We start from the raw sequence: 21,491 nt of genomic DNA, 5'->3' as shown, positions 1-21,491 counted from the left end.
GGACTGTGATGTTGCTCCAGGCAACTTTGAGGAGCAGTGTTGTGAGCAAGCGGCAACCTCCAGTGTTGAAAAATGAAGCCAATGCGGAAGTGCAAAAAACTGCAGTTCCTCGAGTGGCCACTTGAGGCTCCAGAAAACAAGAAATAACATTACAGCAGGTGGGAAAATGCCCATTTTTACAGCTGAAATAAACATGTTTACAGCCTGGTTAAAAAAAAACGGGTTTGTTATAAATAGCTGATTTTACTGTTCAAGATAACTGTACGGGGGGTGCATGTTTTTTATAACACACCCGTTTTAATTACATTAAGCCTTAAATTATAGGGGTCGGATCACTTGATTGACAGGTGGATCCTGCAGGCTGTGTGCTCGACATCAACACAGACACAGACACTGAGCTTAACTTCACCTGTTTGTGTTGTTGGAGACTTTTGGGGATTTTTTCCATTCAAAGTTTGGACAAATAATCTCTCTGTGGGATTTATGGAACTTTATGGCTGTGCAAGAAGTCTGAGCTCCAGCTTTACGGTGAGTTAAATGTTAGTGTTATTGTATTGAAATATTTTTCACACTAAGTAGCAGGTATACTGTGCTCCCTTTAGCTGCTTGTTAGCCTGTACAGTGTTTATCAAACATTTATTTAATCGTCGGCCAGTAAATAGGAGTCAGGAGTTTTTGGCTTTTCCCTGTAGAGATTACAGCAGACTGCAGTGATGAGAAGACCGGTTACTTTAAGTTACGTGTCGGCTCGCCGCTCTCTCACCGGGCGAGCGAGCAGCGAGTCCGCTACTTCTTTAGTCTGATAACTAAACGCTTGCAGTCAGTCACCAACAGAATCTCCTCCTGGCAAAGCCAAACTAGCTCATTCATTATTTATACAGTCTATGGATAATAACCGCTAGCTACGCTGGATTAGCTGGCTCTGGCGTTTCCAATATGGCGACCCCCAGCGGCGGCGCAATTCGGGCTTCAAAACGCTTCTTCAGAAACCAATGGGTGACGTCACTGAGACGACGTCCATTATTTCTACAGTCTATGGTTGTGAGATGTGTGTGTCGTGAAGCATCGTGAAGCGCAGTGAAGTGTCGTAACGTGTGCGCGCAGGTGCATGTTATTATCAGATGGTCAGACGGACAGGTTAGAAATGAGACGCCAAATGTTATAGAATCATGGTTCTCAACTGGTGGGTCAGGACCCAAAAGTGGGTCCCATGCGTGCAGTAGTAGTGTAGTTAATTCACACTCCATTAATCCACTGAGTGGATAATCCCAGCTACATTTACGTTCTTGAAACTTGATGAGCCCCACAGTAGTTGCATTTATTATGCACTTTTTTTTATTTCTGTCGGAAAAACGGCCGTTACATGAATAAATGGTGGAGAGAATATTTTCCTCACAATGTCACCTGCTGGTCATTTTGGGTGACTATTACACTGGTGTGTTTTGTGATGTTGACATTCTGTGATGTTTTGTTCTGTCTCAGGTCCAAACTGCACCATTTTTCATGAAATAGATTTTAGTGGTTAAAACACGTCAGAAATTTGGGTCGTGATTAATCATTAAAGGTGGCGATGGGTCCTGAGGCTAGGCCAGTTGAGAACCACTGTTATAGAGCATCTTTGGTATTAAATCGTCTTCATCTTCAAATGTATTTTAAAATTGTAATCCTGCTAGTAATCCCCATTTTTAATAAATGTATCTGTAATGTAATTACCACCTTTTTGTCTGTGACTGTAAGAGAATACAGTTTCCTTTTTTTGTGTCCTAATTACGTAACGCCGTTACTTGTATTCTGTTGCTCCCCAAGCCTGGTGACATCACAGCTGCATGTGCATATGTAAACCAGCAGGTGGCAGACTACCACTCTGATACAAACAGCTTTGCTCACGTTGATTCTCGGTGTTGACGGTTCGCTCTTTGGATTTAGTTTTCAGAACGATGCTTTCATGGATTTATGATTTAAAATCTTACTTTGATAATGTCTTTGCGTTGAGGTCCGGGTATCATCGAATAATCTGTTCTGTGATCAGATAACCCAAAACGAAACTGCTGAAAACGGCTCGTTTTATCGTTTTCGACCAATGACTGTATATATAGATGGACAACGCGTCTCCATCTGCTCCCATTGTACGAAAGTGATGTTGAAATAGCCCCTGCAATAGGTGCTGCCATCTTGTGATGGTGACGTCATACGGAGCCAGGGACTGCGCAGTAGAGATCAGTGGGTGAAGCAGCCGTAGCCACTTCCGCTAACTAAAACACACATTTAACTTACTGAAAAAACAGCAAGGATCCCGCACACCAGCATATTTAACAGCAGAACAGCTTCTCTGTGTTGGTCTGAGGTTAACGTTCACAGGTATGGAAACTTCAATGACTGTAGTGATTGTTTAGTTACGTCTCCTCTCGCGGATCGTCCTCTAGTCTGCTAATCGAGAACAGATCGGCTGCAGGAGCCGAATTTGTCAACAGAGCTGTCAATCATCATTTTTACAGCATCAAATAAATAATTAAAAATAACCTTGTCAGAAAAATGAACACTTGGACGTAAATCAGCAGGATGAGAACTAACTATAATGACAGAAACCATGTTTGAGAAAAAATTATCTGTCGTGTATTTTGATTTTATAGTTTGACTCATGTCCCATCTGTTAACATGGAGGAGGCGGGCTTTATGACCTATACTGCAGCCAGTCAGCAGGGGGCGCTCGAGATGTTTTGGCTTCACTTTTAGGGAGCTGTCATGTCGTCCATCTTTTTATACAGTCCATCGGTGTGTCCGAAACCGCATACTATCATACTAATCATACTAATCATACTAACCGTGACGTTAAATTGAGTATGTCGTTTGTTCCCATTTCATAGTATGCAATTTTGTGTATGCGAGAAATGCCCAGATGTATACTAGATCGGCCCGGACATTTGAGTATGAGACGGTAGCTCACTGGTTGTACTCAACCGCCCCAAAATGCATTGTCAATGTCAATGTCAAGGTCAATGTCACTTTTATTTATATAGCACATTTAAAACAGCCAGTGGCCAACCAAAGTGCTTTACATAAAAGCAGGAAGAAACAATAAAAACAATAAAAGCATAAAACATATAAAAACATAAAAACAACAATATGGATAAAGCTAATCAAATAAAAGACCCAATAAAAGAGACTATCCTCTGCTGAAGGCCACAGTGAACAAGTGCGTTTTCAAAAGTTTTTTAAAAGTGGTGAGACAATTTGCAGTCCAGACAGTAAAAGGTAAAACGTTCTACAGAGTGGGAGCTGCAACAGCAAACGCTGGATCTCCTCTCGATTTATAAAATGATCGAGGGACATCCAGGACCACCTGATCAGCTGACCTCAGGGCTCTGGAGGGCTGGTGTACCTTAATAAGGTCAGACAGGTATTCCGGGGCCAGCCCATTCAGAGGCTTAAAAACAAATAAAAGAATCTTAAAATCAATCCTGTACCTAAGCTGAAGCCAGTGAAGTGCAGAAAGCACCGGAGTTATGTGCTCACGCTTCTTTGCCCCAGTTAGAAGACGAGCTGCTGCATTCTGGACCAGCTGCAGGCGGTTGAGCTCTGACTGGTCAATGCCAAAATACAATGAGTTACAATAATCCAAACGAGACGTAATAAGAGCATGGATAACTTTTTCGAGATCTTTCTGACAAAGATAAGGTTTAACTCTGGCTAGAAGCCTCAGCTGAAAAAAGCTAGATTTGACTACTGAGCTGACCTGTTTGTCCAGTTTAAAAGCACCATCAATAATCACACCAAGATTCCTGGCATGGGATCCTATGTGAGGTGCCAAAGAGCCAAGAGAGCTAGCAAGGACCTGAACCAGGTCAGGGCGACCAAACAGGACAACCTCTGTTTTGTTTTCATTTAATTTTAAAAAGTTTAGATCCATCCATGTTCTAACATCACTCATGCAGTTAAGCACGGCCTGAAGAGAGTCTTTGGTAGGGACCTTGAATGGTAAATACACCTGCACATCATCAGCAAAGCAGTGAAAAGGAACACCATGCTTTCTAAAAATCGACCCCAGGGGTAGCATATAAAGGGAGAACAGTAGGGGGCCCAGAACTGACCCCTGGGGGACCCCGCATGTCAGAGGGGCCACTGTGGAGGAAAACTGGCCCATGTGCACAGAGAGTGTTCTTTCAGAGAGGTACGATTTGAACCAGCCCAAAGCAGTGCCTTTTATGCCTACACAGTGTTCAAGGTGTGAGAGAAGGATTGTATGATCCACTGTGTCAAACGCCGCTGTCAGGTCAAGAAGAATTAAAAAGGCACAGTGACCAGAATCAAGGTTCAACAAGAGATCATTAAAAACTTTTAAAAGAGCAGTTTCAGTGCTGTGAAGAGACTTAAAACCAGACTGAAACAATTCACAAACATTGGCCCTTTGTAAAAATTCTTGGAGTTGGTTAAAAACAGCTTTCTCTGAAACTTTGGCCTAAAGTTAGATAAAACCACGGGATCCAAATTTTTCTTTTTCAAGAGAGGCTGCACTGTGGCATGTTTGAAAGAGGATGGAACACATCCGGCGCTGAGACACCGATTTATAAGAAACAAAATAAAAGACTGAACTGAGCTAAAAACCTCCTTAAACAGGCGGGATGGAATGCTGTCGGATGGACAGTTCGCAGGACGCAAGTGTTCCACTATTTCAATGAGTGTATGTGGAGAAACAGGCTCAGACTGCTGAAAAACAGCTGAGCTTGCTGAAGGAACTGAGGGGTCCTGAGCAGACTGAGGGAGCGGGGACCTAAGAGCAGAAATCTTATTGATGAAGAACTGCAGAAAATCCTCACACAGAGAAGGAGAAGGCTCAATACAGACAGCATCACAAGGATTCACAAGAGAATCAAACACATTAAATAGAACCTGCGGTTTGTGAGCATTGGCAGAGATATTCAGTTTTAGCAGCTTTTACAGCCTGCTGATACGTAAGGAAACAGTCACGTAGGAGATCCCAAGAAATATGGAGTTTGTCCTTTTTCCACTTTCTTTCCGCCTGTCTGCATGCGCGTCTGAGCGCGCGAGTGGACTCATTCAGCCAGGGCTCAGTCTGAGGCTTTACACGCCTTACAGTCAAGGGAGCAATGGAGTCCAAAATCTCAGTGCAGAGGGAATCAAACATAGTCAAACAGACATCCACACTGAGGTCGCCAAAATCATCCACAGAATACAAGAAAGAGTCTTTAAAAGCAGCGGAAAACTGCGAAGGAGTTGAAGAATTAAAAACACGGAGACAGCGAACGGGGGCGGAGTTCGTAGTTAAAGATGCAGGCAGTGAGAGGGAAAATAAAACAGGTAGATGGTCGGATAGGGGTGTGTGACAGATTTCGGATATCTGCAAATTCAATCCATATGACAGCACAAGATCCAAAATGTGGCCTTTGTCATGTGTCGGCTCCGAAACAGATTGCGTGAGATTAAAAGAGTCGATGAGATTGAGAAAGTCTCTGACCAGCGGTCTGGTCTCACAGCAGACATGCACGTTGAAGTCGCCAACAATTAAAAAGTGATCATATTTAAGAGTGACACCCGATACAAAGTCTGCCAAGTCCTGCATAAAGGCTTTGTTAAATTTGGGTGGCCGATAGACCACCGCACAGAGAACAGTCGCAGGGAAGTTTACCTCAAAGAGTTAGAGCTCGAAGCTGGAGCAGCTGACAGCTGGAGACTGCTGGCAGTGAAAGGTAGACTTGAATATGGATGCCAGTCCTCCACCTTTGCCGGTGACGCGAGGAGAGCTGAAGAAACTACATCCAGGGGGAAGGAGCTCCGAAAAAGAAGCAAATTCACGGAGCCAGGTTTCCGTTAAGAACATTCCGGCTATTCAGCTTCTACTATGGCGGAGATGGACCAGAGATCAGACCGGACATACGCAAACGATTAAGTAACGTGATACGGAGAAGACGGCTCTGAGTATGATGCCACCGGCATCCTAATAGTCAGGTTAGTAGGCAGTATGCAGTACATACTGTTTGAGTATGTAGTAGGCAGTATGTTCGTATGCGGTTTCAGACACAGCATCTGTTTTAGACAAAAAACGAAAAAACAGAAGAACAGAGCAGTTTTCTCGTTTTGTCACTCAGAAACAAAAATTGAAAAAATGGCAAAAACAATTTAAACAAAACGGTCAAATCTGTTTTATTGTCAATTTATCATTTTAACTTTTATCATAATGAATAAAGGAATAAATTGGGGACGTCATGTGACACGGAAGTAACACTTAAAATGTCAAAATAAAAGCCCCTAAACAGCACAGCTGGCTAGAAGAAAAATAGATAGGTAGATAGATAGAAACTTAAATCTACATTCTTATATCATATCACCAGATTATTTCTTTTGCAAGTCTGCAAAACATTTTGTTTCATATTTTGTTTCATCTTAACCCCAAATTAACATTTATATGAAGATGAGGTCATTAAAAAAAATATCTAATTTCTTTCAGACAAATTTGAGCCAAATTTCAAATCATCACAGATCTTTGTTTTGGTTATTAACTTATTTTTTTTCAATTTTCTTTTCACAACTGAAGATTTTTTGTGATTTTTTTTTTATTAAGTGAAATAATTTTATGTTGTTTAGTTAACATTGTCCAGCCAAATAGAGCATCCTCAAAGTCACCAGCAGAGGTCCCCATCCTCCACCCTGAAGGTTACAAACAGTGACGTGGTTTAGGATAATCACGACAACAGCAAAATAATGATATGAATTATACAACATATTACAATTGAACTTAAAGGTACATTGCTCTATCATTTCATTTGGCCTGAGTGACTCATTTTACGAACAGGTATATATTCCAAATGTGTATAAAAATAGGCAACAAACAGTTACATGTAATTTTCAGCTGCCAAAGAATGATTGCGGTTTGTCTATGCCCAAAAATAACTAGATCTAAATGTATAGACATGATCATTTCCAGCAATCAAATATACTTTGTTACCTCACAACCATATAGAAATGAGAAAATAACACTTAAAGTGTCATCTTCCTTGTTTCAGTGGACAAATGCACATTATAAATCTACAGAACATATTTCTCTTTACAATTTACCAGAGGATCTAAATATGCAGTGGGGTGTGAGAGATGTCACTGGCTTGCTTTGCAAATATTGTTTTCCTTTCTGCGTGTTGGAGGCCTCTTGGGGCAGCTCTTGTGCCACATAATCAAACAATTACCTACCCACCTACCTACCTGCCTACCAGCTAGCGCTGTTTAGGGGCTTTTATTTTGACAACTGTTACTTCCGTGTCACGTGACGGCCACATTTATTTCTTTATTCACTGTGATAAAATCCAAAATAATAAATGGACAATAAATCTGATTGGACCGTTTAGTTTAAATTGTTTTTGCCGTTTTTTCAATTTTTGATTCTGAGTGACAAAACGAGAAAACTGCTCCGTACTTCTGATCACAGAACAGATTATCCGATGATACCCGGACCTACCCGGACCTTGTTGGTTACATGTTGTTTAAAGTTGTTTGCAGCTGTGTGTAGCTTTATTACCCAGGGGACATTTGTGGACTATAGATTCATCTTCTCTTTAACTCACTACTTGTGTAAAACATGGTGAAAAAATGAGGCTCAAAGTTGCACTTGGTAATTCTCCAGTGGATTCAGGTGTTATCAGGACATTAAACGGCTGCTGTCAGTTGTCCTCTGGAGGAAAGATGTGAGGGCCGTACTCTAACTCCTAGTCGACCGATAATATCTAAACATTTTATAACACTAGAAGTATTTGGTTGTAGTACTTTGAAATCAAGTACAACAGAGACAATACATGTGACAGTAGTATCTCAAGTCCCATCAAACAGCTTCATTACAGTTAAATGCTCAGACCTTATGTTCCCTTTTAAACGCTGTCACTGCCAGTTATTACAATCTTTTTATATTTGGATCATTAAATGTGAAAAACAGCAAACAGGTGAAACGTATGTTGTTAAACTATTGACTTGAATAATTGAGTGATTATTATTTAGTTTTCTGCATTATGAAGAGTTACTTTCATTGCATGCTGGGATATACGTAAATAAAGCAGGAACAGGAGGAAGATTCAGAAACTTGCTGCAGTCACAATGTGGTTATAAAACGTAAAGAAAAGACTTGATGTGTTTAAATGTGTTTATTCAGGATGAGGAGCACAGCAGGCTGTGACACTCAGTGAGTATTGTTGTTCAACTAGAGAGAGACACAGATATATAAACACTGCAGCACACTGACATCATTGTGTCTGTGGTAGTATTACATTAGTGATGGTTCTACATCGATACACTGGCTTGTATAGCACTGTTAGATAAAATGAGGCTATGAGAGAACCCTGTCAGGGACCACGTTGTGTTCACGTGATGTTTGTGTCAAACTCCAGAGCTGCTTTTATGTCCCAGTCCGTCCCTGAACAGTGGAAAGTGACTGAAGACATAAAGGGCCTGAAAACAAAGGCACCTGTCTGGACTTGAACCTGGGACACCTCTGTTACATGCTGTGTGTCTGAAGCCTTTTTTACACTGCGGTTCCTCCTCAGCGCCGTAACGAAGCTCCGTCCTCATGCCACCTTGTCATTCTACATTGGACCACACAACGCCGCCGCCCCAGAGTCTTTTTAAATAGCGCTCCAGCGTTGCAGAAGCAAAACGTGTGTGAAGTGTAAACCAGGCGCGTGCTTCAAACACACACGGTGCTGTCCCGCCCTGCCGGCTCTGCAGTTTACACAGACGCCGTTTCGTCACGTTCCGTCCTCTGATGCCGGCTCAGAGGCATCGGAGGACGGAACGTAACAGAGGCGTAATAATCCTAAAATAATAATGAGCCTGCTGCTCTACTTCAGTTTAATTTAGGCCACTTCTGACCTCAGTTCAAACATGACCTACTCACGCTGAGCCGCCCACAGTGAGAGTAAAACGGTGAAGGACATAATCAGCTGTCTTTAATGGAGGCTTTTACTGTGAAGCAGCTGCAGGAAGTGTTTGTATTACTAACAGACTACAGGCAGATCCCTGAATGTTTAATAAGACTGTCAGATAGGAAAGCAGTTAATGAAAGGACAGTGTCACAGATCAGAGAGAACCCATACGCAGAATCACAGGGCAGAGGCAGGAGTAAGGCAGCAACAGTTACTTAGTTTGAGCAATGTACAGTCCTTTCCCGAGGTCAAAACCACAAATCTACAGAATCAGGCAGAGGTACAGAGGCGACAGGCAAAAGTTCAAAAACATGTAGCAAGCACAGGTCAAAATCCAAAAGGCAATACATACAGAACGGCGGGATGCGAAGCAGGAAGAAGCTCAAACTACGATCCGGCAAATGACAAAGGCAAGATGGCTTGTTTAAATACTGAGGGGTGAATGAGCTAACAGGCCACAGGTGTGTGGCAGGAGGAGCAGGCTGGCAAGTGATTGGCTGAAATGAGGGGAAGAGTCAGTGGCATGGAAAAAGCTGGCAGGTGCTGACTGGATAATGAGCAGAGGGGTGTGTGCAGGAGAAGCAGCAGGAGGGTGGGGTCTAAGAGGAGCAGGAGGCTCTAGCAGAGTCTGTGACAGACCAACACTTTCAGTGCTCTCTGTGAGCTATCACAGCTTCTACACAGTGTTGATCACATGGTGATATTTTTCTACCAAACTCAACAAATCATTTCAGTCATAAAGAAATGTCTTCACAGAGAGAAGAAGAGGAGTCATGTTCCTGTGGAGGAGCAGCCGTCCTGCTGTGCTGTGTGTCAGGACGTCCTGAAGGATCCAGTCTCTACCAGCTGTGGACACTGGTTCTGCAGACAGTGCCTCCCCTCATACTGGGACCAGTGTGGTTCATCAGGAGACTCCTCCTGTCCCCAGTGTGGAGAAAGATCCAGAACAACACCTGGACTGCAGACAGCCAGTCAGACCAGCACTTTACAAAGTAAGACCGTCCATCAGTCTGCTGATGTCATCACGTCTGAAACACGGCTTGTTGTTTTCATACAGAGACATTTGTTGTGTCATTCAGCACCAACATTAAGAGCTTTATAAATACCATCACATGTGAACTGATGTGTTCTGCTCCAGCAGACAGATCTGCTCTGTGTCACGTGTCCCGTGTTCTCCTTTGAAGATAGATGGGGGGGGGGCACATCAGTGAGGATCAATCTGTTCTCTCTGCTGTCAATCAAACACGTACCCTGACACACAGTCAGAGGCTGATTTGGACTTTACAACCTTTTGTAACACTCAACCTTTTTATTTTGTCGGGGTTAAAACGCTCAAGGGGTTCTTTTAGAAGAAAAGAACCTGTAACACTTATAAACAGAAAGTTCCAACTGAGAAACAGTTAATTTCCTCTTAAGATAAGTTTCACCCCTTTTTAGAGCCACTTTGTACTGACAGGCTATTTAAGCGATCAACCAGTGTGCGTCACACAAGTAACTTAAGTTCACTCAGCTCAGTCCGACAAATGAAAATTTAAATACAACAAAACCAACCCTTTAAGTCATTCCATTGTGCATTCAAAACCAACTAAGAGTCCAAAGCTAACGAAATATGAATAAACGAAAGTTCACTTGATTTCTTTTTAGTGCTTTTACACCCAGAAAACAAACAATAAATCCGCCGTCCGTTTGCCTCAACAAAAAGGCGATCGATCACAACTGGTATACCAGTAAACAAATAGAAAAAGGCATCGGTCTCACCCAGGTTCAGGAGGGAGAATAATCCACATGATAGATCCTGTCTTTGTTGTTGTTTCCCCTCCTGCGTGTCCAGCCGCGGGAGATGCCCGCACGGAGAGTCGCAATAATCCTTTTAGCTTCTTTCAGTTTCGCCACAGCTCATTCAAAGTTCTTGTTATCCTCATATTTTACTTTCACATTTGAACAGTCTATGGATTATTAAAAGGGTAGCTGCAGTGCTTTCGCCTGGCGCTACATAATTCAATCAGTGCGCACACTGATCCTCCCCCAGCGTCTACGCCACATCCTGCTAATACAACTTCGGCATAGTCATAATTACCAGCCATAACTGCCACATGCACACATCCTTTGACTTTACTGTGGAATATTTAAGTTTACCAGCATTAAAGGCAAAACAGGCATTCAAAAACTTAGGCTATCTCTCTGATTTAAAACCTTCTCATGCACTCCCTTTTACAATTGATTTGACACTTACTTTTTTAATGTGGCACTGTCACACTTTAACACTTTATATTTTCTTATATTGATCTTCTTTTTGGCAATAAGATAATCACCAGACTGTCAAATGTTCTTGGTTTCATTTCACACTTTTTTCTCTTTTTAGTAAAAGGTCAGCAGGAGGTTTTAGATCAACATAAGATCAGTCTGAGGACGAGATGTGAACGTGTGACTGAAGGAACTGATGAAACAGGAAGTGGAACCCTCCTCAACAGAATCTACACTGAGCTCTACATCACTGAGGGACAGAGTGAAGAGGTTAACACCCAACATGAGGTCAGGCAGCTTGAGACAGCTTCCAAGATGGAGACCCTCCGTGACACTCCAATCAAGTGCCACGAAATCTTTAAAGCCTTAGCTGACCAACAGACACCCATCAGAGTGGTCCTGACGAACGGCGTCGCTGGTGTTGGAAAAACCTTCTCAGTGCAGAAGTTCACTCTGGACTGGGCAGAGGGCTCGGAGAACCAAGATGTCAGTCTGCTGATTCTGCTTTCCTTCAGGAAGCTGAACCTGATCAAAGACGAGCAGTACAGTCTTCTCAAGCTGCTTCATGATTTCCATCCAACATTACAGAAGCTCACAGCAGAGACGCTCGCTGTCTGTAAACTGTTGTTCATCTTTGACGGCCTGGATGAAAGCAGGCTTTCATTAGATTTCACCAACACTCAGGTTGTGTCTGACGTCTCACAGAAGTCATCAGTCAACCTCCTGTTGATGAATCTCATCAAGGGGAATCTGCTTCCCTCGGCTCTCGTCTGGATAACTTCCCGACCTGCAGCAGCCAATCAGATCCCTCCTACATACATTGACAGGCTAACAGAAGTCCGAGGCTTCACTGACGCCCAGAAGGAGGAGTACTTCAGGAGGAGGTTCAGTGATGAAGAGCTGTCCAGCAGAATCATCTCACACATGAAGACATCCAGGAGCCTCCACATCATGTGTCTAATCCCAGTCTTCTGCTGGATCACTGCTACAGTTCTGGAGCACATGATGACCACAGACCAGAGGGGAGAGCTGCCCAAGACCCTGACTGACATGTACTCACACTTCCTGCTGGTTCAGACAAAGAGGAAGAAGCAGAAGTATGATGCGGGACATCAGGTGAGTCCTCAGGAACTGATGGAGGCTGACAGGGAAGTTCTTCTGAAGCTGGGGAGGCTGGCGTTTGAACATCTGGAGACAGGAAACATCATGTTCTACCAAGACGACCTGGAGCGGTGTGGTCTGGATGTCACAGAGGCCTCGGTGTACTCAGGAGTTTGTACTGAGATCTTTAAAAGAGAGTGTGTGATCTTCAAGAAAACAGTCTACTGCTTTGTTCATCTGAGCGTTCAAGAGTTCCTGGCTGCAGTCTACATGTTCCACTGTTACACAAACAAGAACACGCAAGTACTGGAGGCTTTCCTAGAAGAGAATGATAGGACGAACCCCTCCCTGGATGACTTTTTGAGGAGAGTCATGGAGAGATCCCTTCAAAGTAAGAATGGTCACCTGGACCTGTTTGTTCGCTTCCTGCATGGCCTCTCTCTGAAGTCCAGCCAGAGAGAGGCCATGAAGGAAGCAAACAAAAGTGGTCTCATGGACCTGTTTGTTCGCTTCCGTCGTGGCCTCTCTCTGAAGTCCAACCAGGGACTCTCAGGAGGCCTGCTGGGCCGGACAGACAACAGTCCAGAAATCATCCAGAGAGTCATCAACAACCTGAAGGAGATGAACAGTAAAGATATCTCTCCTGACAGAAGCATCAACATCTTCCACTGTCTGATGGAGATGAACGACCACTCAGTACACCAGGAGATCCAAGAGTTCCTGAAGTCAGAGAACAGATCAGAGAAAAAACTCTCTGAGATCCACTGCTCTGCTCTGGCCTACATGCTGCAGATGTCAGAGGAGGTTCTGGATGAGTTGGACCTGCAGAAGTACAAAACATCAGATCAGGGACGACTGAGACTGATTCCAGCTGTGAGGAACTGCAGAAAGGCTCGGTGAGTCCAGATGTGATTAAAATTACAAATCAGGTTAATAAGTAGTTCAGTTCTTCAAACATCATCACTATAGAATTATCATTACTCTTAAATACTGTTCCACTCTTTTATTGCACAAATGATCTGTCAGTTTATTCTGTCACAGATTCTCTTGAGCTGTTTCAAATGTTTGAAATGCAAAACTGTTGTTTCAGTCAGTTTTGTTTCCTGCTGTCAAGTTCATGAAGGAAAAGCTTTTCTAGTTATTTCTAATATGTGTCACCTTTGACCTTTTTTCTGCTGATGTTTTATCACAGCAGCATTTAACGACATATATATATAACAGTATTTTCCAGCTATCAGTAAAATGATTACTACATGAGTAGATTCTGCAAGGTGTGCTATCTAATCAATAACTATGACCACTATTCTTCAAAGTTTAAAAAAAGATCTGTTTCATTTTCTAAAGCAGATTTCTGAAGACAGAGAGAATTGCTTTCATGTGATTATTTCTGCCATGTTTCTGGTCAGGACAGAGGATGGTCGGGGACGCAACACACTCTGCTTTATATTTTCTATTTCTACAAAGCACTTTATTTTACTTTGTGATGCTCTGTATATATCCAGTGTTTCTGTTGTCAAAGCACTTTGTAAACGTGTTTCTACAAAGTGCTATAGATAAAGGATAAGTGTTATTAGTATGATTCAGATGTAGTATCTAATGTTTGCTGCAGCCGCTGTGGCCACAGGTGAAACTATGGGATCATGTTGAGAGCTGTAACACAGTGATTTGGTAGCACAAGCAGAGAATCGTCATCAAACCTGCAAACTGGTTCGGTGATGTCAGTTACACAACAATATCTATGTACAGTTTGCTAACATTAGCTAACATTAGCTTCTGTAAACTGCTGCTCATACGACACAGACTGTCACAGTAACACCCCTGAGTGTGTTGAACTGAGCAGTGGTGCATTTAGTTGCTCATGAGTTCCACAGTTTACAGAGGGAGGTTGTGTTACATGGCTGTGTTTGAAGTGTTTCCTGATATTCTGTTGCTCACAGAAAGAAGCTGACAGGTGTTTCTCTCTCTTGTTGCTGTAGAGAAGAGTAGGAGCAGGAAATGCACAGCTTCCACCAATATTTAAGGTCTGATGAATATCTCAGAACATTCTGGTCAAATCCAGACTTTTAAAGAGATCGTATACACACCAGTGTTATTTCTCTTAATACTGATACACTGAGAACATCTTTCTGGTGACATCATGGTAACAATAATTAAACCTTACCGGTTTGTTAACTGTGTTTGTTTGCTGAATAAGTTCTTCAGATGCTCACAACAGAATGTAGACGACAGAACTTCATGCGCTCAGCTGTCATACACATCAAAATGTTTGATTATTATATTATTTAAATATGTCCACGTCTAATACTGTCAATAGTTCCCTTTGGTTTCGGTCCCACTTGACAGCAGTCACTGATTTTTCCCACTCATGCACGTGAACCTGAAAGCAGCAGGTAGCCAGCAAAGACAGATCGTCTTTTTAACTAAGTTGTAAAAATGTCTTTTAATCAAGACGACCTCATGTTAACTTTTTGGAGACAGACGTTTTCTCCTCCTTTATCTGCATATTAAAGCAAATCAAAGATTCAAAGTGTGCAGGTACGAGAGGGAGTGAGGAGAATTATTGTTTCATGTCAAACACAGAAAGATAAGATGAGCTGAACCCTGAGGTGAACAGCAAACTTAGATTTTTATTTAACCTGATGTGTCAAACTGTGATCAGACTCACGAAGTAAACACAAAGTGTCTCTTTCATTATAACATATCATGTAATTAATGTGTCATAACAGACTTGTTGGCTGTGGACTGTCAGAGACTCACTGGGAAGTTGTGGCCTCAGCTCTGAAGTCCAACCCCTCCCATCTGACAGAGCTGGACCTGAGCAACAACGATCTGCAGGATTCAGGAGTGAAGCTGCTGTCTGCTGGAGTGGAGAGTCCAAACTGTAGACTGGAGACTCTTCAGTAAGTTTACTGACTGTAGCATGTAGTGTTTCTTATGAGGTTTTAAAGTTTTGGGTCATTAATCTTCAGGATGGACCTGATCACAGATCTGAAGGAGTGATTTAAAAATGTTCTGTCTTTCCAAACAACAAGTCAAGAAAAGAAAAAGGAGAAATTAATTGTTTGAAAGTTTCCACACGACTCACATTGGTGTCGATCAGACCGTGAAGATGATGTCAGCAGTGACGAGGCTGTAGTGTGTGTGAGGGATGTGAACGATGTCGTAGATCTGATGATAGCAGATGAAAACAGGCTGCAGAGAGTTTGAGCTTCTGTGTCACAGACAGAGAGACAGGGGCGATACAGGAAAGAGAGACATGAATGCAGAGCTCAGTAAAGGTGAAGGAAGGAACTGTGATGATCTTCATGGTATCAGAAGCTGACAGCCCACACAGCTGCTGTGCTGTGGTGTGCATCAAAGCAGAGCTAAGAGTAATAAACAGCAGCCTAACAGCAGCCACAACAACACAACAGAGCAGGATTCAAGGTCTGTTTGAAGGTTTAAAAAAAGACTGATGTAATTAGTACAAGAATATCAGTCATAGTGTTTGTGATTTACAACATGAACAGACTGTACATTTATGCAGATTTTATTGACCAAAGTTCAGTCAAACTTTAGAAGCTGGATAAAGATTAAATGACACATCAAAGTCATTTGAACAGGTCAAAAGGTGCAGCATCCTTCAAAAGAACAAGTGTTACACCTGCTTAAAGCCACATGAAGAGATGATTCTGAGTGACAGCATTAAGTTTGAGTTATCTAAGCTTCTATATTATTTCCTGTTCTTCTTTCTAACAGATCAAAGTGTTGCTTTGTTTTCATGTCAGCATTGAGGACTTATCTGAAGAAACAACTTTAGATTTCAGCTAAAACAAATCAATAGTCTGCACCAGAAACATGTTTGTCTTAATGCAGAGGTTCATATTGATTCAAGTCAGTCTCATTACAACACTCACATTCCCACATGCACATCTATTTATAGAGTTATTTAATGCCTGTCATCTTTCCTTCTGTCCATACTGTCTGTGAAGAAATCCTCTCATAACCTGACTCCAGTGTTACGAGATGGAGGACAAACATTCAGTCTGTCACTTTACAAAATGACTTTTACAGTTGAGCTTAAACTAATAGAGGCTTCAGCAGACTGAGCGACACATATCAAGTGTTTAGTGTTTGGCTGTCTGCTTGTTGAGCTGCAGTGGAGGAATAGTGACTCAAAGAGTGAATTTGGTTCTTAGTTTGAAACGTTGGTGGACACAGACTTGATTTGGCTGACTCAGACTGCTGAAGCTTCATATTAGTTTCACATGAACTTATGGAGTTTATCCTGCTGTGTAGTTTTGCTAGGAAGGGACCACTTCACACTCACTGGGGACAGTAGGAATCATTACTGCCACTAATGAGTCTTTCATGTGCAGACAGCATGTGGCTGTTATTTTAAGACTTCAACAAATGTGGACATCTCCTTTTATTACATAGACCTACTAAGCCCCAAATACAGTAAGAAGAAGGCCATTGAATAAATGAATTAGTGAACAGTGTTTAGTCCAACATGTCTGATGTGTTAATGGTTCTCTAATGACACACGTGACTGACATCAGCAGCATGTTATGAACCTGTGCGGACATGAAAAGGTGTATGACTGACTGCAGAAGGCTGACGTCTTGATGATCCACATAACACAATGGAAAAGTCACTCCACTCATTTTAAGGGAAATCTGTCATTTTATCTTCATCATTTATTCAGATTGAGGGGCTGCAGGTTGTCAGAGAGGAGCTGTGCTTCTCTGGCCTCAGCTCTGAAGTCCAACCCCCCAGTCGTCACTTTCTGCAAATAAAAGACCTCAATGAGAATATTTGATTTGACAGTCGGAGAAATGTTGTTTACAATCAAACAAAAGTTCATTTTACTCAAACACAAACCGTTAAATAGTAGAACCAGAGAAAAACATGTTTTAGAAGTGGTCTCAGTTTGATCTTTGAACCTGATCACAGATTTGAACATCATAACAGACCAAGAAGCACTAAACTTTAACTTGTATCAGACTGTGAGTGTGTTATATTTGAACTTGTCACACTTGCAGAGTTTAAGAGGTGAAGTCACTGCGTCTTTATTGAAGTAGCAGCATGTTGTCATTAATATTAATGAGAGCTCTTTTTCACTTTGTGTATTTCACACATTTGAACCTGCATCCTGTTGTGTTCAGGTGTTTGGAGTTTCTATTTTCTAACCTTTGACCTTCTTCACCTTCTTCAGCTCTGAACACATTATTCAACATTAAAGGATTTCATGCAGGAACATTGTCTTCTAAAGTCTCATCATTTATTCTTTATTCAGCTTGATGAGCTGCAGTCTGTCAGAGAGGAGCTGTGCTTCTCTGGCCTCAGCTCTGAAGTCCAACCCCTCCCATCTGAGAGAGCTGCAGCTGAGTGACAACAAGCTGCAGGATTCAGGAGTGAAGCTGCTGTGTGGTTTTCTGGAGAGTCCACACTGTAGACTGGAGACTCTGAGGTCAGAAACCATGTTTTACTTCTGTGCTGAGATTAATATGATGTGAAAGTTGTGTTGACACTAAACTGCAGACATAAGGCTGATATTATACTGATCCACACTGAGTCTCTTAATGCTAAAGTCTGTTTTCTTCTTCACTGCTTTAGTCCATTGACTGTAGCAGAGCAATGTTGAGTTCCACATTTAAAACCTTCATAGAAGAAGAAAAATCCTACACTGTATAATTCACTGTGAACCTCTGAAACACCTGATTTCATCTTTTATTCCACATCATGTTTTTAAATAAATCAGTCATAGATACATTTATTAATTATTCAGTTTGTACGAGCAGAAAATAACAAATATATTCAGTATTTAGTTTTTCCAACATTCTGATTGAAATCTTTGTTTCTTGTAACGACTGAAAAGTTTCAAGTGAAGATGCTTTGAGTTTCTGGCTCCACTATTTCTAACAGAAATACTGTCCATGTCTTTGTTCACATTCCCCAAAATTCATCCTGACATATTTGGCATGTTGGAAACTTTATTATTCTGAGTCGACTCTTCAGTTATTTTCTGCTGGTTTTTATTGTATTTCTTGTTTGTTGTGTTTGGCTGCACAGCAGGAGTTTGTATAGATGGAGCCACTGGTGCTTCTTGTGTTCCACCCTGAAAAATGAGGAGAAATAAACACACAGTGATTGGGTGATGTTTCCTCAGAGACATCTGAAGTTAAATGAGCAAAGTGCTGTGATTTCTCCTGGTGAGGGATTAAAAGACCACTTTCACCATCACAGAAGACCTCTATTGCAGTTTAAATTCAACAACAAAGAATCAATCAAATGTTTTAAAATATCACCTAATTCACTTTACAACCAGGGCTTGACATTAACTTTTTTGCTCACTAGCCACATTTTGTTTCTTCACCTTGTCACAGCCGTACGTCCTACAGTCAGTGCAGCTACATTATTTTCTTTGCTGGACCATTTTCAGCGACCTGACCTTTTGGTCTTTTCTTTTTCTTTTTCTCTTTTTCATTTTCTGTTTCACCAAGTTTTCTTTTCTTTGTTGTCTCTACTCCGGGCTTTGTTACACTTCTGTGCAGCCACATTATGATTCTTCACAGGGGCTTCATGTGTGGTCACTGGCGAGCAAATGCAAGGCAGTACAGTGTGCAGGTAGTGCTCATGTCCGCTCTGTAATCAAATGAACACGGAGCCTCACTCACCTTAATAAGACTTGAAAAAACATAATACAAAAAACTGTGATGCAGACTGGCAGCACAGAGAGGGGAGAGCTGCTGCGCAGGTGCACAGAGGGAGGGAGGGAGGGAGCGGGTGAGTATGGACTGAAGTGATGACATGAAACTTAGTTTGATCACGAAGCCTGACGCTCCTCTCTGTGTTTATCAGTGAAATATATGAAGTACACAGCATATGGACATATGCCAGCTTGTGGGGAGTTTATATTTTATAGTAGCCTACCTGTGCGCGGAAATACGGACAGATCACGATGTTATTGAGCCAGGTAGAAAGACAGATCTGTGTCATATCTGCTCCTCTCCTAACGTGTGTCTCCTCCCTGCGCCGCATGATAAATGATAAACTACGTGTGGATCACCTCCGGTTCAGTTCATTCACAGCCTGTGGATGTGGTTAAATGCTTTATAAATATGATTGTTCGTGGAAATACAGGGACAGATCTCGACCCTATTTAGTCAGGGGTAGAGAACCACACACAGATCGGTGTCATCACTGCGCTGCATGATTGTAAACCGCTCACTGCTGGATCACATGATTATAAACTGTGATAAACTGTTCATAGATCACACTCTGGATCATCTCTCTCTCACCGCGCTGTCTCTCCCTCTCGTCAGATCAGGATTGTCCCGTATTAAAAACTTTAAAGCAGTCTCCTTACTGAAGAAAAATAGAATGCCACCCGCCAGAGTGGCTAGTGAGAGTGAGTGAGTCACCCGCCACTGCCCAATTCTACCTGTCAAGGTACCTGTCTAATGTCAAGCCCTGTTTACAACCATTTTAATAGTGTAACAGTTTTTAAATATCTTTTCTATTTGAATCAGTCCTCATAAATGTTTGATCTTTTGAACCTGATCACAGATTTGAACATCATAACAGACCAAGAAGCACTAAACTGTAACTTGTATCAGACTGTGAGTGTGTTATATTTGAACTTGTCACACTTGCAGAGTTTAAGAGGTGAAGTCACTGCGTCTTTATTGAAGTAGCAGCATGTTGTCATTAATATTAATGAGAGCTCTTTTTCACTTTGTGTATTTCACACATTTGAACCTGCATCCTGTTGTGTTCAGGTGTTTGGAGTTTCTATTTTCTAACCTTTGACCTTCTTCACCTTCTTCAGCTCTGAACACATTATTAAACATTAAAGGATTTCATGCAGGAACATTGTCTTCTAAAGTCTCATCATTTATTCTTTATTCAGATTGAGGGGCTGCAGTCTGTCAGAGATGAGCTGTGCTTCTCTGGCCTCAGCTCTGAAGTCCAACCCCTCCCATCTGAGAGAGCTGCAGCTGAGTGACAACAAGCTGCAGGATTCAGGAGTGAAGCTGCTGTGTGGTTTTCTGGAGAGTCCACACTGTAGACTGGAGACTCTGAGGTCAGAAACCATGTTTTACTTCTGTGCTGAGATTAATATGATGTGAAAGTTGTGTTGACACTAAACTGCAGTCATAAGGCTGATATTATACTGATCCACACTGAGTATCTTAATGCTAAAGTCTGTTTTCTTCTTCACTGCTTTAGTCCATTGACTGTAGCAGAGCAATGTTGAGTTCCACATTTAAAACCTTCATAGAAGAAGAAAAATCCTACACTGTATAATTCACTGTGAACCTCTGAAACACCTGATTTCATCTTTTATTCCACATCATGTTTTTAAATAAATCAGTCATAGATACATTTATTAATTATTCAGTTTGTACGAGCAGAAAATAACAAATATATTCAGTATTTAGTTTTTCCAACATTCTGATTGAAATCTTTGTTTCTTGTAACGACTGAAAAGTTTCAAGTGAAGATGCTTTGAGTTTCTGGCTCCACTATTTCTAACAGAAATACTGTCCATGTCTTTGTTCACATTCCCCAAAATTCATCCTGACATATTTGGCATGTTGGAAACTTTATTATTCTGAGTCGACTCTTCAGTTATTTTCTGCTGGTTTTTATTGTATTTCTTGTTTGTTGTGTTTGGCTGCACAGCAGGAGTCCGTTTCACAAAGCAGGTTCAACAAACTCTGAGTCTATCCCTGAACTCTGAGTTGATCTACTCTGAGATAGGAAACTCTGAGTTTTTGGTTCCAACAGCTGATCAGAGTTAGTTCAATCAACTCTGAGTAAGTTCAGCCAGAGTTAAGTGCGTGCACTTTGACTATAAAAAGCCAGCCTTAATGGAGCCCCGATACCACGATTCACCGTGGCAACGGTACACAAAAAGAGGTCCTCCTACGTCACACCAGTGGAGCTCGAAATCCTCATGCGGACGTTCAGCGAATACGAGCATGTTTTTAGAAAAATAAAGTAACACGGCTGCAGCTGCAAAAGAGAGAGAAGCGGCGTGGGAAGAAACTGCTGCTCAAGTAAATTTGCAAGTTTGAACTGGTCTATTTATTTAATACTTAATCACGACCGGAAGCTAAAATGTATATTAATTTAGGAGCAATCCAGCGGGAGAAAAAAACATACATGGAAGCAGTTAAAAATAAAATACCAGAACATCACTCAAAGGTGCGGCTCAGGCAGAACAGGCTCATGGCTGAA

The 21,491-nt window shown here is 41.8% G+C and overlaps 1 protein-coding gene across 1 annotated transcript in view; it reads left to right on the top strand.

Moving 5' to 3' along the window:
- LOC138610914 (NACHT, LRR and PYD domains-containing protein 12-like) overlaps nt 1-21,491 on the top strand; it is a gene marked incomplete at its 3' end in the record, with an annotated part of 150,988 nt that overhangs the window by 2,206 nt on the left and 127,291 nt on the right. Inside the window, exons 4-9 of the mRNA XM_069683790.1 lie at nt 9,675-9,910; nt 11,281-12,747; nt 12,817-13,159; nt 14,990-15,163; nt 17,542-17,715; nt 20,158-20,331. Coding sequence (XP_069539891.1) covers nt 9,675-9,910; nt 11,281-12,747; nt 12,817-13,159; nt 14,990-15,163; nt 17,542-17,715; nt 20,158-20,331 — 2,568 coding nt within the window. The remainder of the gene's footprint in view (nt 1-9,674; nt 9,911-11,280; nt 12,748-12,816; nt 13,160-14,989; nt 15,164-17,541; nt 17,716-20,157; nt 20,332-21,491) is intronic.

This window comes from Semicossyphus pulcher, unplaced genomic scaffold (genome assembly GCF_022749685.1).
Source record: "Semicossyphus pulcher isolate SPU_LCO1_2020_fin unplaced genomic scaffold, fSemPul1.0.p SCAF_6, whole genome shotgun sequence".
Classification (NCBI taxonomy): Eukaryota; Metazoa; Chordata; class Actinopteri; order Labriformes; family Labridae; genus Semicossyphus; species Semicossyphus pulcher.
This window is presented reverse-complemented; position numbering and strand designations above follow the sequence as displayed.